The sequence below is a fragment of the Tyto alba genome, unplaced genomic scaffold, assembly GCF_018691265.1.
Source record: "Tyto alba isolate M040663 unplaced genomic scaffold, T.alba_DEE_v4.0 Super-Scaffold_21, whole genome shotgun sequence".
Classification (NCBI taxonomy): domain Eukaryota; kingdom Metazoa; phylum Chordata; class Aves; order Strigiformes; family Tytonidae; genus Tyto; species Tyto alba.
This window is the reverse complement of record NW_024881295.1, coordinates 10,817,154-10,833,245: the sequence shown is the minus strand read 5'-3', so window position 1 is coordinate 10,833,245 and position 16,092 is coordinate 10,817,154. Positions and strand designations below refer to the sequence as shown.

The following is a 16,092-nucleotide window of genomic DNA, read 5'->3' as shown; positions in this document are numbered from 1 at the left end:
TTACAGACCATGGCCTCGCCTTGCTGCCTCGTCTTCATTTTCAACCTGCCTCATTACTATAGACCTGACTGATAATTACTGGGCTGTTAACCGAACTCTGTTACCATCACTAGACCCGCTCAGCTCTTTTTTGTTGGGGCGATGTGGGACAGCACCCTGGTGGGTGAGGTCATTGCCCCTGCCTGCCTGATGTCACATTTAGCTCCTGGCTTGCCTAATTAAGGTCTGTGTTTAACTTTCATGCATTGGAAGAGGCTCAGTCATTTTATAGAATTATTATGCGTAATTAAGCAATGTATTTAGCATATATTTCTCAAGTTGTGCTGTTCATAATAATCTTTGCTACTACAATCAAAACAGTCCCTCCCTTAGCTGCTATCAAGACAGTCCAAGGTAATGATCATAATTCTCCTGTACATAAAAGCAGAGAAAGGCAGAACGACTGATGAATGAGAGTTTTTGTACTTTAAAGGCAGTTAGAAGACACTGTCCTCATATTTCAAAAAGCCCTATAAATTTCTGTTAACAGGGTCAAATGCAGCATTGAACACAATTCTGTCAGGAATGAATTAAGATAGTATTCATAGAAGAAGCACAGATGACAGGATTCTACTTTAGTTAGATAGGTTTTACTCTAGAAGTTTTTACTTAAGAAGTAATGTGGTAAGCAGTGAATATAAAGAGTTTATTTCAATGGTTAGTAATTAAGAGAGTGAACTGGATTAATTCCAGTTACATAACAACAGGTCAGACCCAAGACCATCCATCTTTGCTCCTTTCCACTGTACACAATTCAGTTATATGAATCCACAGCTATATATAAATTCAGATTTATTTTTTTTTAAGTGTGCTTTGTGGGGCTTCGGCTATCCTGCAGGTCTTAAACTATGCTTTCTCTGTGAATGGATGCTTCCTTCTGACCTCGTGCAGAACTCAGGAATGCATTCAGGAATCATGATAGGACTGAAAAAAAGATTTGCTTTGTTAGAAGTAGTCATCCTGATTGCGCCAATAATCCATCAGCCAAGGATAAAGAGACTCTTTTCTACTTTAGACGTCTATGTGGCTTCTTATACTGTGTAAGATTTTATCACCAAAGCTCCTTGGTGCAGAGCCTCTGATCCTGTAGCAGCAGCACCGTTCTCTTGCCATACCACACAATGCACGTTCTCAGTAGAAAACACAAAATAAATTTGGGACTTCTATTTGGGGCTCCCTGCCCACCCCCTTTCCCTGAGAGCTCTGCACACAAAGACGACAGTTTCTTCTCTTTGTTCACCTTTTTCCTCATCACTGTGCACTTGGAGGGAGAGTTTTTCTAATCGTTTCTGAAGTGCTTCATCTCACAGCAATCACCATTCCCCCGACTTTGCCCACATGATCTGCCATGACCACTTCGCTAAACTGAGCTTGACTGACATTTTCTGCAGCTGTAGCACATACTTTTCACAACAAATTGAATGGTGATGGAAAGTGAATTATAAGGATATTTCTTTTGGTTTATAGTTTCAGCTTCTAACTTTACCAGCCTGAGTTAGCAACCTAGGTTTTCTGCTTCTTATGTACTTAGGGAGGAAACAGAATTCAGATCATGAGCCCCTCCTGTCTCCTTTGGCTTGGTATGAAAGTTAAACTCTTAATAAACTATGTGAACCCCTCTGCATCAGATGTTTTGATAGCAAATGAGTATCACTGTGTAGCCACAAGCCTGCATTCCACTTTTGTAAGAAGCTGAATGTAAGGCATTACATGCTGCTAAAAACAAAACTCAGTGGTTTGCTTCATTAATGTGTTTTTATTGTTTACACATTAAAAAATGTAATGTTTAATAACTCACACCATCCTGCCTATTCCAAATGGAACACAAGAAGCAAAAGCATCACATGGCTATTAAGAACTGCATTAACTGCAGTTTTATAATACAAAGATTTATTGTTTTGATTGTAATCCAATTTAATCTCTTTAATGCACCAGGAAATAACTTGCATATCTTGCGAAGGATCTTGAAGACTACTCTATAGATAGTTTATGCAGAGTTACTATACTTAAAATAGTCTCCTCTGAGACACAGACCGGCTTGCTGAGCAGCATGTATGTACTCTTGCTGCCTGTGCCATACCTGTTGACGAGACAAACTACAAGGACCATAAGCATTAACCTACCTCAGAATTTCAGGATCATCGTCTTTAATCCTGACAGTAATTTCAATATATAAATACACACATTCATTAATATTTCCATGTTTTGGGATGGGACCTGAATAAATTATCTATTTGCTACATTTATACAGGAAAAAGGAAGAGGAAATACCAACCATGTTAAGCAGAATTAAAAAACTCCAGCTAATACAACCATTTTAATAACTGTGTAAGTCTAATACATATTACAATCACTGTTAAATAGTTAATTTCTTTGTCTCAACTGTTAAAATGATGAAGGCAGAAATGTTGAAAGTGTCACTGAAGGACTAATTATCTTCTAACAATATAAATAATGCTGCTGACAATTACATTTAATTAAATTATTAACTAGAGCTTTGTAAGCATGAAGCACTCTGAATAGCTATTATTATTGTATATTGCTTGTAACAAAATATCTTTGCTAGAGCATGTGTACACAGGATTCTTCTGCAATCTCTATGAACTGATATCCCAGTTATGCCATTGCCACTCATTGCTCATAAAACGCTCAAAGTCGCATGTAATGTTATTTCCTTCACAGAGCTGTAACAAAGATAAACAATATCCAATTACTAGCTGAGAACATGACATCAGATCCAGTTGTTTGATTCCGCCAGTACGTAATTGCATACATTCCTGTGTTAGTGAATATTTATTTTATCCAATTTAAGTCTCTGTGGAAATTGAGATCTTCCTACAGCAATAATAGCATGAAGATGAATATTTTGATAGCTCTCTGTTCTTACGAACTGCTTGGTATGGACCAAATCATAAACTGCTGAAGTCAACAGAAGATTGACTTGAGTAGACTGTTGGGTAGATGTGAAAAAATGTGACATTCAAAAGAATATGAAGTGTTGGGATCTCATTTCCAATGAAAATACCTTCATTTGATATCCAGGAAATAAATGTATATAATTCAGAAATATAATTTTAGGACTAAGACATATTGGGCCTTATTTTTACCCTCTTAACGTAAGCCTCAACAATTCTTGGCTTCTGTTTTTCCTTAAAGGTCAAACAGGTTTTACTCAACTCATTAAATCTGCATGGAAATAATACTTTAGAGTATCATTGGAATTAAGGAGTTTTCATTGGATAAGATTTTTTCCATATATACTATAAGATATTAGCACAATTATCTGGATCTGTCTATCAGTTGTGTCACCAGTACAGTATTTGAATTTCCTGACAATGTTTAACTTCAAAAACTAATTCCAAGATACTATCTCCAAGTAAGTTCTGTATTCCATTCCGATGTAATATAAAAGAATAGACTGTATTATCCTTATCACCAATGTCTGCTCAACTTAGCTCCACTAGTCTGGGAATGACTTTGAATAGATTCAGGAAAAAAGTCAACCACCCGTGTGTACCATTACTCATTTCACGTACTTTAATTCCATCAGCGAAATCATTTGGTATGATCATTTGATTTTTACCTAACAGTTACAGCATCAAGATTAAAAAACATTACTCCAGGCTCACCCTCCCCGAGTTCTGTGCGTTTGACAAGAGAGGGGTGGAGGGAGTTGCCCCAGCAGTGGGGCGACAATCATGGAGGGCTGCAGCCTGCCTACAGTCACTCTCCTGCTTCCTTTAGTGCACACCTTGGCAAGGCCATAGGCCTTTTCTTTTTTGTTCTTCACTGGTCAGCAAAAAATGCAGTCTCAGTGACAGGACTACAGATTCTAAATACTCCAGATGATTTACGATTACAGGCAATTAAAAAATGGCTATCTTTGATAACTTGCTCAGTAACTCACGTTACCATTAGTCACATATACATATTTTGAGTTTTAATTTGTCCTGCTGAGACTTCCATCCATTCCTTATTATGCCTGCTATGTTAGAGAACCTTATAGTAGCAGGAATTTGTTCATGTAGATAGTAATAGACGTTAATACTGCTCTTAATCTTCTGTTTGAAACAGGCTAACTAGTGAGCTCCTCCAGGTTAAGTTTGAAACCTCAGTAACAAAGCCTTGTTCCCCCCAGGAGTTCATAATAAAACCCACCTCTTCCTTTCAGGGAGAGAGTTTCACCTTACTGATTTTATTGAGACAGGATTTCACTCCGTATCTTTTAATCTAATGAGAGGGATTAGGGGTTGCAATGCCACATCAAATACATACAGGCAATAATAAATAGAAGTGATCAGGATTTTGCCCATCTAAATCCTTGTGATGAGCACTCAGCATAGCACTCACAGAATGGAAGTAAGGTTTGTTCTTTTTTTCCGGGATGTGGGGATGCTTTATTAAGACCATATATATATATATGTATCACATCACTCTGGAAATAGAACCCCTCTGAGCATTATCAAAAATATTTTTGGATTGGTGTCCTGTAGATTGCTTTGAAACATGTAGTTTTACAAAGAAATACTGGGATTTTTCAGGCAACCAAAAACTGGCACTGCAGAGTTTTCTTTGTTGGTAACAGTTGACAAAGACTCCTGTTTCAAAGACTACTTACCACAGTAACTGCAATAGAAATGGAGCCAGTACCTTCTGTGAATGCTAGTAAGCAAAAGCACATATAAAGTCTCTTTAGTGTGCTTCAACAAACTAAAAAACAAAAAAAACATTTTAATTCACTTTTGTTCAAATCAGCTCAATGCAATATAATCAAAAAGCACCTTTCCCCATGGTGCAGACACAGCCCAGCATATCTCAGGTCATGCTGTAACCTGAGGAAAACCCAGACCACCACCTTCTAATCTATATCTTGAAGAAGGCTAGTAAACTAATATAATTGAAACCTACCCTGAAGTGATGGGTCAGCAGATTGAAGTTATGGGGGAAAAAAATCTTTTATTTGGAGTATTAATTTCTAAACTAAGAGTTCTACACACATGTCTATCACAAAGGAAGTATCTTTGTTGAAAATACAAGCATACAGTGAGCTAGTAGTTAATCAGAAAACAAAACACAAAACAAAATCCTATCATAGTTACAATTGGAAAAGGAGGGCTACATGGATCTTTACATTCAGATTGTAAAACCTCCCAGTGTCCCCACACAAAACTCTCCTATTTTTATGACACTCATTGTTCCACACAAGTTGTCTTTAATACTGTAATTAGAAATATTCTTGTATAGTTGTGTTACATTGACATTTAATACATGGCAATACTTGCTCAGATAAGATAATGCTGTTCTTTAAGCATATCATACTTGTTATCTTACTGAAACACAACTTCTATTGTTACAACCTGCTAAAACATCGCTTCTAAGCGGAAGGGAAAAAACTCAGCAAGAAACAAAGTGGATACTAAAGTGCAAAGTTAGGTGTCACATGTAGTTTTTTTCCTTATGATGAAAATACACTTCATTTCTGTGGACTTTTAGTATGCTTATTACTGAGAAAGTACATACTGTAGCTTCGGTTTCAAGTATATGCATTACATTGAGCATAATTTGCCCAAACCAGAGGGAAATATAATGCTATTTTAGATGCCTCGAACAGTTTGTATATTCTAGGGCTTTGCCTCAATTTCCAGCAGAGTCCCTTCTAACTTTCACTTCCCTAAGTCCCTGCTGGCCCTAGAGAACTGGAATACTATTGGCAAGAAATGTGCTAAGTAACATGCTAATTTATGGAAAGACAGGTCTCATTCTGACAGTATCAAATGTCCTCAGTCCTAAAACAGATCCAATACTCCAAGCAGGTTTCTTAATGCATTAAATAATATCTATTTGATTTTTCTAAGTATCTAAGAAACAGATTTTAACTGGTTCTCCAAAACAGGTGTTTTTCTTGTTTCCAGTCCTTTCACTACTAAAATCTTCCATTAAAAAGCTGGATCCTTAGACAGATTTTTTTTTTTTTTTTTGAGAAATATGCATTGCATTAATCCCCGTATTTCATAATCCCAGACAGAGGGAGATGTTCACTATGCAACACTGGTAAAGCTTCCCTGGAACTTTATTTCCTGTTTGAGATACTACACTTTATGAAAAAATATAGCCTGTTCAGTGAGTCATCGGGGGAAATGAGAAAGTATGCTCAGAGGCATGAAAAGAGACCTATGAAGAAAGAATGAAAATACTAAAGTTACTCATTTCAAACAAGCAAATTTTTAAAAAGTTAGATTCTAAATGCATAAAAAAAAATCCATAAAAAACTTCACATGAATAAAGGGAACAATTCTTCCTTCTCTCTCATGAATTAAGAGATGGGAGTCCACAAGTGAAATCAGAGTAGGTTGTTAACCTGTGAATTCTATTGGCCCAACAAAAACAGATTACCTAAAAGAATATGTACCATTATTATCAGTCTAATCCAGTAAGAGTCTTCTAATATTACTACGGGATAATCTGTTCTCTAGGTTCAGTGGGTAAAACAGGAACAGATTTGGATTTCATCACACACCATATCCCCACACCACCCCCAATTTTAAATTTAGAAAAATATCATTTAAAAGTTTAAGAATAGGAAGGATTGAGGTGGATTGTCTGGGAGGATCAGAGAGGTCTTTAAGTGTCAGGAGTTTACAAGTGCAGGTTTACAAGAAGGGGGGGGGAGAGATTACCATGTTGGATGTTCTCTTAAATGTTTCCCTTTCAGCAAGCATCTGATACAATAATGCTTGAATTGTTGAAAGATTCTCCCAAAGTGAAGCTATTGCATGGAAAAAGGCAGTGCATTTAGCCAGCTGTTCACTGCATTAACTGACCATTAGTCAGGCAAATTGTCCAATCTTTGGTGAACAATAAAGAGCTCCAGAGTTTTGTTTGCTGTGTTCAGTGACTAAAGAAGGGTTTAGGAAGACCCTGTCAGAGGCACCTACCCATCTCTAAAGAGATAGAGCTAAACTACATTTGTGTTATTTTGCTTATAATGTAGAAGACAGTTTAAATCTTTTGTTCAATGGTCTAGAAATTTCCAGGTTATTGACATTTTTTTTTCAAGGAGTCATAAGCTGAAAAAAAATTTCTACATATCACAAGACATGCTGTAAAATCACAGTAACCACATAGTGCTTCCTAACAATTATTGCATTGTAGTTTAGCTAGCAAAAGAAGCAAAGAAATAGGCATTTGATCAGGAAAAAAAGAACATATGATAAAGTTTACTTTTAAAGTGTTTTTACCTTTTCGTAGCCAGGAACTTGGTTCACACTCCCTACATCTCGGGCTATAAAGCAGTACACCACCAATTAATGAAAGCCAAACAATGCTGTATCTAACATGGGCAAAACGGAATGTCTTTTTGTAGTTCCACCATCTGCTGGTTGTTTTCTACTCTAGTAGGGAATTTAAGACATAGGAACAGCTCATCTTTAGGATGAAAACAGTGCTGAGGATTTAACAACCACAATGTATGCAATTCAGGGGGGTCAATTTCATACTACCTTCAATTTCCTGCCACAGCCCAAATACCCTTAAACAGCTAGAATGTATTTGGTGTATTGCTAGCTTACGCTTTTCAGTTCATCCTTATCCAAATGAAATAATCCGTTCATATGCTCTGTAACTGCTCAATTAAATGAGCCAAAACATTTAAGTAGGCGAGATCAGGAGATCCCATTCAAACAAGATATTTCTAGTCTAAACTAAAACCCTATCATTAATAGTAATGCTTTCTGGTTTTGATTCCCCTTCCTGGGTCTTTGCTCTTTACTGCTATTCTGCCCTGGGAGCAGTCTCAGTCCAGTGCTCCACTCAAACAGGGATGGATAAGGAAGAAACATGCATCTAGCGTGTTTATAATCTACTCGGATATGATGCTTACTAGCAGCAGTATGAATTTTTCCAAAGATAACTTCAAAACAAGCTAAAGAGAGAAGTGTTAGTGATGTTAAATGAAGATAATTGAAGGACACATAGCCAAATACCTTCTATACATTAATGTGCAATGCCACACACAGCTGTATTCCATTTGAATGGTTTGCCTCTGCAGTATCACATTCCAGCCCATAACATGATTTAGTCTTTTTTGTAAGATTAGATAGGGAAAATCTACTACCTGCCTCAACATCTGGGGATTGCTTAATCAAAACACACGGAGATCTTTTACATTCCGATTCACGGCCATGCCATCGGGACAACCCACGCCTCACAGACCTGGCGCCTCCAGGTTCCCTGCTCCATCCTCCCACCTGCAGGCACGCACCTGAGTCACTCCGGCCCCAAACTTCCACAGCACTCTTTCCGAAACAAGAACTTTTCAGGCATCAAAAAGTCAAAACCCGGCTACAATGAACCATCTCAAATCCTATTTCTGATAACTAAATTCCATTTAATCTATTCATAATCCCTCAAATACTGCAACTGTTTGTCTTCGATTAAGGAAAAAAAAAACAACCATAACAAAACCAAAACCAAACCCATGGGGTTTGGTTTAAATCCTTTAAAAGGGCTCTCCCACCGAGTGCCTGAAGATGCACAAGCGTCCCACACCCCGCCTTGAACCGACCCGGCCCTTCAAGCCCGAGGCCGCATCAGCTTCGTCCCAGGGGAGCGCTGGCGGCAGAGACGGCCCCAGCCGCTGGTCGGGCTCCTCGCCCTGAAGGACGGGGCCTCCGTGGCGCCCAAGGAGGCTGAACAGCCCAAGCCGAGGGCTGGGAGCGCTTAGCGTGACACCGCAGCCGCGAAGCTGGAGAGGGGAGCGAGAGGCGGCGCGGCTCCGGCCCGGCTGCGAGGCGGTCTCGGGCCGCCGGCCGCAGGCCCGGGCATCGATAATTCGGCGCTCAAGCGCCCTGACTTTCCTGGGAAGCGGCGCCGCGGCTGTAGCGCAGAACCCATCGAGGAGTCGGCATTCGACTCCCCGCAGGGTCTCCGTGCCCGCGGCGCCATCTTGGCGGAGGAGGCGGGGCGCTACCGGCCGGGGCGAGCGGCGCGGCGGGGCCCGGCGGGAGGGGGAGGGAGCGGGAGCGGGTGACAGCCCGCTCCCGTCCCCACTCCTCCACGCACGCTCCATCGACGGCTTCGCCGTGGTGACCCGGTAAGTAACGCATGCGCCTTAACAGCCGCTCCCTCCCTCCCTCCCTCCTTCGCCGCCGGGCTGCGTCACGGCGGGCGAGCAGCGGCGGCGGGTAAGGGGACGGCGGCAGCCGCAGACCGTTGCTTGGTGCCGCGCATGCGCGCCCGCTCCCCCGCCGCCCGCGCCGCGCCGCTCTATGGGACGTGCGCTGTTGTTTTCTCCCGGTAGCCGGGGGGAGGCGGAGGAGGAAGAAGAAGAAGAAGAAGATGCCGGGGAAGCTGAAGGTCAAAATCGTGGCAGGGCGCCATTTGCCGGTGATGGACCGCGCCAGCGACCTGACCGACGCCTTTGTGGAGGTTTGCGGGAAGGGAGGGGCGCGGGAGGGAGGAGGAAGAAGAAGAGGAGGAGGAGGAGGAGGGAGGGCGGCCGGCCGGCCGGCCCCGGCGGGTGTCGCCTCGGGGCCGCGCACCTGCCACCGGGCCCGCCCGGCTGAGGCACCTGCAGCGGCGGGTGCCCCTTCCGCGGTCACAGGTGCCGCCGCAGTCACGCGTGGTGCCGGGGAGCGCTGCGTGGGACGCTGCCGGCCGCGGCTCCCCTCGGCAGCCCCGCCGTGGGGCGCGTTTCGCGCCGCCCGGCTCGGGCGGGAGCCGCTGGCTTGGCCGCAGCCTTCGGCGCGGGGGGTGGGCCGGCCCCGGGGGGCCAGGGTGCCCGCCGAGGGGTGCGGGAATGGGAAGGAGCACCCCGAGCCCGTGTCCGCGGGGGGTGTTTCTAAAGCAGTTTCTGGTTTACCCTTGTTTTTTAGCTGACAGCGTTTTAGGAACATTCTGCTCTTTTTCAGCTTCTCTTGGCTGAAGTTTGTTAATGAATGGCTCTTGTGGGTCTGGCAGCCAAATGGGATCCGTTTCGGGATTCGATAGACGTGTTGTAAGGAGGATGGAGAAGCAGTAAGAGCATGTTGAAGTGCAGCGGTGTTATACAGGCTTCGCTTTTAAGGCCAATATTCATATTTCTGTTGAAAATATTTGGAATAATGAAATATTTTCAAAGAGGATTTTTATCGTACAAATATTGTTTATGCGTTTAAATGACTTCATTGCACCAAAAGTATCTTACCCCAACCTTCTTTACAACCATATGCTTTACGAGCAATATATAGGTTGTTTCTCAGGAAGGGATTGTAAAGTAGGTTGACGTGATCCTTCTGTCTTATGATTCATTTTTTCCAGTAGAAATAACTTAGAACTTACTTCAGTGACATTCCCTAGATTCAGAAATCATACTCTCAGAAAAAGCGAAGAGGGGTTTAAAAACAGAATGCTATGCAAATGCATCCTTGTACTACACATGGTAATTGAGGTTGGCACAGTAATGGAATTAAGGTGAGAAGACAGAATGTCTTTCTAGAAGAGTCTGGTAATACCAAAACAGATTTTGTGTACGTAAGTCCTGATTTGGTTTAGTCCTTGAAAATTTGATTGATGTTAGACACTAAGCACATTAGTGGGACAGTAAATTGGTAATAAAGTGAAAATTTATTTCTCGTGTGCTTTTCAGTGGAGCTGAAATAGTACACTGTTCTATTTTATTACATGAATGGCAGTCATTTAACTTAATACTTCAGTGCTTGGTTTCAGATGTTTCATCAGTCAGTTTTTCATTTATAAACATTTCTCTTGTCAATTTAAATTTGATTAATAGGCAGCCAACAGCAACTTCGTGTGTGCTACTAGGAGACAGGGAAAACAGGAATAGGAAATACAGTACTCGGAGTTTTGCTTGGTGTGCTTCTATGCTGCCTCAAGGAGAAACAGCTCTCAGCTTTTGGTCACTTGTTCACAACCCTGCTCCATCTGCACCAACCTTGCAGTTTGAGTAGCCGTGTAGCAACATAGGTTTGAAAATTCATCTGGTTAAACGCTAGCTTAGCAAAAAAATAAAAATAAATTTATTTCATAAAGATCCATTTGCTTACCTAGGGTTAATGTGCAGTTTCATGAATGCCTTGGCACAAATAAGACTAAAGAAATATGTAGATGTGGCCTCGGTTTTAGGTCTGCTACTTAGGACTGTAGGAACTACCCTTTCCACATGTGGAGTAGGCAAGGCAGCAGGTGAGATTTATGTCCAAATGGAGCTTGAAACTTTTATTTTTCAGTGTAAGGTTGCTGAAAACCTTTACAAAACATTTTCACTTAAATAAAAATGAAAAGCTGAAGTAAAGTACTAGTTGATTGCTAGCCTTTATTTTCCATGTTAATTTTTTTGAATATAAATCTAGAATTAGAAAAGAAAATGAGAGAAGACTTTAGAGCTCTTACTTGGCTCATCTTATGCATAACTTGGTCTTCACCAGCATGTGTGATCTGGAGCAAATTAGCACGATTTCTTCTGTAATTGTGCTTCTAAATTTGTACAGTGGACAGCAGTGTAGTGCTCAATTATCTCTACTAGCTTTAATGAACCAGCTTGACTACTGGAAAAGTTCAGTTATAGCTGCCTGGGGCTCCAAGGGAACTAATTTACACCCTAGATAACATGTAAATATAGATTGGGTGGAGCTCTGGGCTCTTTTGTTGTGGCATCTTCTGGTATATAAGGTAGCTCAGTTAAAACAAGTGTTCCTGTCGCTTTATTGCTTTGTGTGATGAATACACATCCTAAGTGGCAGTGCTGTTAGTTTTCTGTATGCATACAGGCTGTATCCACCTTTTGATAGCTAGATTATTTTTATACACTAAGGTTGCTTAGTCTGTGTTTTCATACCACTCTGGCTTTTAACTTTAAAGCTTACTTTGAAGTAACTTTTCAAAAAGCATTACTGTTCATTGAATCAAATAGGGGGTCCCATTTTTTTTTTTGTTTTTGTTTCTTTGGTCACAGATGCTGTACAGAGTTCTGTTGACTGAGCTACGTATGGTTATATACGCAGAGCTCGTTGTGAACTCATAGTCCAGTTCTGCAGTGCTTTAGGCTTTTTAAATTAACTAGGTGTGCTTAAGCAAATGCAGAATCTCTTTAGAGTTGGGGTATGCGCCAATGAAAAATAATCACCATATTACTGAAATGTATAAAGTGTTTATTTAATACTTTCTTGTATAAAAGCGTTTAAAAAATTGCTATTCCGTTTTCAAAAGCTAAGCCTAAATTTAGTCTCCAAAATCCATTTAGACTCTTAAAACAGCATTCAAACTACATAACTGCCTTTAACTGCAGCATTTTTTTTTTTTTTGTATCGGCACACTCGTGATTTTCTTAAGAATCTTGAATGAATTCAAAGCCATAACTGGGTATTTGTAAGTACCAGATGTACTTGGTATGAGTTGAAGTACTGATTATTTTGAGAGGCAAGATTCAGAGAAGTACAGGTGTTTGTAAGTAGTTTGGAATGAAAACCGCAGTGAAATAAAGGCTCTTGCAATGTGCAGCACGGTTACGTGATGTATGGAGCATCACAGAAATTCAGTTCAACTTTTTTTTTTTTAATAAAACAAAAGCCACAACAAACAAGATAAGGTCATCCTGAAATAGACTACTGTGGAGACGGAATGAAGATTCCTGAAATAGGCTATTATGTGGTTAAAGGGGCATTAATCAATAGAAGTGTGGAGGCTGTTTAATTTTCAGTAACTGGATGTTACAGGGGTAGATATAGAGGTATGTATATAGATATATAGTCTCTCCAACCTTTTTGCCTATATGCTTTTGCGAATTTTCAGTATTTCAAGAAAGGTATAGAAACTGACAAGGTACTTCTCTCTTGCTGCTCTGAATTTACTGATATTTGTCCAGCATATCAGGATTGCAGTTCGTAGGGATGGTTTCAGTTCTTTTCTGGTGTGTATCTGGGGAGATTTCTTAAATTTAAGAAATAAATTTACCAATGTGACTATTGTTTCTCTATTTCTTTTATAAATTGACAATAAAGCTGTTTTGGAAACTGTAGAGAGAACAGTAACAGGGCATCAACTATCAATATTCAGATAGAAATACTATAAGTAAAAGAATTGTAAACAGAAAGCAAAGAGAATATACCAGGTGAGTCTGAACAGCCAATATAAGTGATATTTTTACCTCTCAAGTGATAGAGGAAGAAAAGAAACAATTCTAATAGTGGGAGAGAGATATTTATTGGAAATGTTGGTACATAGAAAGTTTTTTACTGATACATGTGAATTGATTAAAAAAGCCACTCTCAGTGAAAAGAAAAGGATTTGTTGGTGTTATTGAAATATGTATTTGAATTTATTTGCATGTGTAGATTAATGAGTTTCTAAATTTATTTATTGATATTTTTGTTAGTAATTGAATGCTTGTATTTTTAGGTAAAATTTGGAAATACAACATTTAAGACAGATGTGTATCCCAAATCACTTAATCCTCAGTGGAATTCTGAGTGGTTCAAATTTGAAGTAAGTATTTTTTAAGAGTTTGCCTGTATCTGTTTAGATGCTTTTAATGAAATAATTGAATTTCAGGTGGAAGATTAGTTTTGAGGAGTGAAGTGTGTTTCTGTTTAAATACACGTGAAGACTTTTCAGCAAGCCTATCTACAGTGAGACCTTGTTTGCTAAATGTGTCTCATTGGTTTTTTAGGACTGTTTGTGAAGATAAAAGATTGCCAGATTGGAGCAAACTCAAATGTTATTCTGGGTAATACTAAAAAAGACAAGACAGAGGTGAAAGTGGGGGGAAAAAGGCATTATGGATTAGGCTTTCAGATATCAGTATGGATATGCTTGTATTTTTTTAAAGGGGTAATTTTGAGTAAGGAAAGTTAATTGGTATTTGAAATATTACTTTGGGTTGCAAAAATAATGCACTTGACAAAGAAGAAAATGGAGAATTCCTATGAGAAAATTACAAAATAAAGAGCTTGGACAACAATTATTGGACACTTTCTTTTCCCGTTTCCTTATGTAATAATGAGAGCATGCAGTGTTTTCCTGTAATTGGTTGTTGCTTTCCAGGTCTAATTCATTGATGTCCTTTGACATTATGCCCTGAACGACTGTTCACGTATTCTTTTTTGTTTTGTTTTGTTTTTGTTACTGCATTTTTTTGTAACTTTAAAAGACATGAAATGTAATGGTATTTAGAATAAATTAATTGTTAAAACATTTGAATATATAATATTGGTACATTTATAGTGTTCTAAGATAATATCGCAGTATAAACATGGTTATAAATATATGTACATGTAATTAATGATGTAATAGCTGCTAATGTTAGAAATATTTTAGAGCAAATACAAAATAGTAAGGTTGGGTAGATTATTAATTAATACGGAAAGCTTGAGTAAGAGCATCTCTTAAACATCAATCCATGTTGATTAAGAAAGTAGTACTTTGGTGTACTTTGTGGTGTTGAAATTCAATCAGTTTTAATTTTTTATCTTTCAGTTCCTGGGGTTGTTTTTTGAGGAGGGGAAAGAGCTGATCTGTGTGGAGGATTAGCTCTGTTCATACAGTTTTTTTGACAATAATAGAAGTCTCAAAATTCTATCTGTTTGCGTGGAAGAACACTTAACTGCTTAAGACATCATAAGTGTGTGTGTGGTTTGATCTTTTTGCATGGCTACATGTTATAATTCTGCAAACACTTAAATGAGTCATCCCATTGCATTTAGTAAACCTGATCCTTGGTTTGTGATGTTAAACACAAAAAGTTCTGGCATGCCTATCTTTGTCCTAAAAAATAGTTGAGGTATCTGCAGATGGATTATTGCATTTATTTAAATAGGAAAGTGCATGTCTGACATTACTAAATTTTTACAGCGGGTTGTATAGAATGTCTTGTCTTTTCTTAAGCCACTGACACAAGTTTGGAAGGATGACAGCACCAATAATCATAACTTGAAAACAATTTAATCATAACTTGGAAAAGAGTGTACTAGTCCTCTGAGATGCTTTATGTTAAATTTTAATTCTTTTCAATGAAAAGTATGTATTGTGGAGATGGGTAGACAAACTAGGGAATGTGACATGAAACATACTATGTGGAATTTTGAAATGTGTAATGACTGTAATCTTGCCTTTCTGTTCTTTTCCCAGTGATAACTCTGGTTCCAGAGTCTCACCAGTCTGTGAAGGTTAAAATAAAAGAAGTTGAATGCATTGTTTAGATACAGGAACTTGAAATTACAGATTTATCTGTGTCAGGTCACTGTACATAAATAAGTCTCCTCTTTTTTCCATTTGTTTTTCTGCAGTGTTTTCCTGCATTTTTGTTAAATACTCAGTTTCTATGTTAATATTTGTTTCTAGGTAGATGATGAAGAGCTACAAGATGAGCCTCTCCAGATCACAGTTCTTGATCATGATACCTACAGTGCTAATGATGCCATTGGCAAAGTGTACATAGATATCGATCCTTTGCTCTATAGTGAAGCAGCTACAGTTATTTCAGGATGGTTTCCAATTTATGATACCATTCATGGTAAGATTTGGTAGTTTAGAAGTAAAACAATGTTGTTTGATACGTAATTTTACAATCCTAATTTCTGTGAGATGTCTTCAGAAATTTGTAATAATTTTAGTCTTGGGAGCTGGAAAGCTCCTTTTCTGGCAGTTTTTTTCCTTGTGTCTGGCATGAGAAAATTTCTGGCATAGTAGCTCAGACTAGTGCTTGGCAGAATTCCTTCCATAGAACTTGTGACAAGTGGAAAAAATCTTCACATGATATTTAAAATAGTCACTGCAAAATTGAGATAAAATAAACCAAACCCAACCAAACATACTTTTCCAGTTACCACGTCTTTTCTGAAAGAAATGTACTTTTGCTGAAGTCACTTGGAGTGTGCCTTTCCGGGATGTTGGATAATAAGATGGAGGGACAGGATGTGACATATCTTCAACATAAATTATAGGATGAAATTCCTTTTCCTACAGAAAGTACTCTCAGTGCTAAGTAGATTTCATCAGAATATCTTGCAGGTACAAAAAAATGAAGTAATGGTATGTTTGCCTTTGATTTTAATGGAACAC

At 39.1% G+C, this 16,092-nt stretch overlaps 1 protein-coding gene and 1 long non-coding RNA gene across 23 annotated transcripts in view; one reads left to right on the top strand and one right to left on the bottom strand.

Moving 5' to 3' along the window:
• Positions 1-1,775: 1,775 nt before the first annotated feature.
• LOC122153689 lies at positions 1,776-8,851 on the bottom strand. Its single transcript, XR_006165532.1, has 2 exons — positions 8,153-8,851; positions 1,776-6,210 (listed from the first exon to the last, which is right to left on the bottom strand). It is a non-coding gene; the product is annotated as an uncharacterized LOC122153689 (long non-coding RNA).
• Positions 8,852-9,005: 154 nt separating this feature from the next.
• Positions 9,006-16,092, top strand: part of C2CD5 (C2 calcium dependent domain containing 5) — a 67,734-nt gene continuing 60,647 nt past the window's right edge. For 11 of the 22 annotated variants that reach the window (XM_042795171.1, XM_042795168.1, XM_042795166.1 and 8 more), the window contains exons 1-4: positions 9,013-9,130; positions 9,338-9,465; positions 13,432-13,518; positions 15,373-15,544. In XM_042795171.1, coding sequence (XP_042651105.1) covers positions 9,376-9,465; positions 13,432-13,518; positions 15,373-15,544 — 349 coding nt within the window. In that variant the 5' untranslated portion in view covers positions 9,013-9,130; positions 9,338-9,375. Of the gene's footprint in view, positions 9,131-9,337; positions 9,466-13,431; positions 13,519-15,372; positions 15,545-16,092 lie in introns of all 22 variants that reach the window. The other 11 variants (XM_042795151.1, XM_042795153.1, XM_042795152.1 and 8 more) reach the window with 4 other exon arrangements.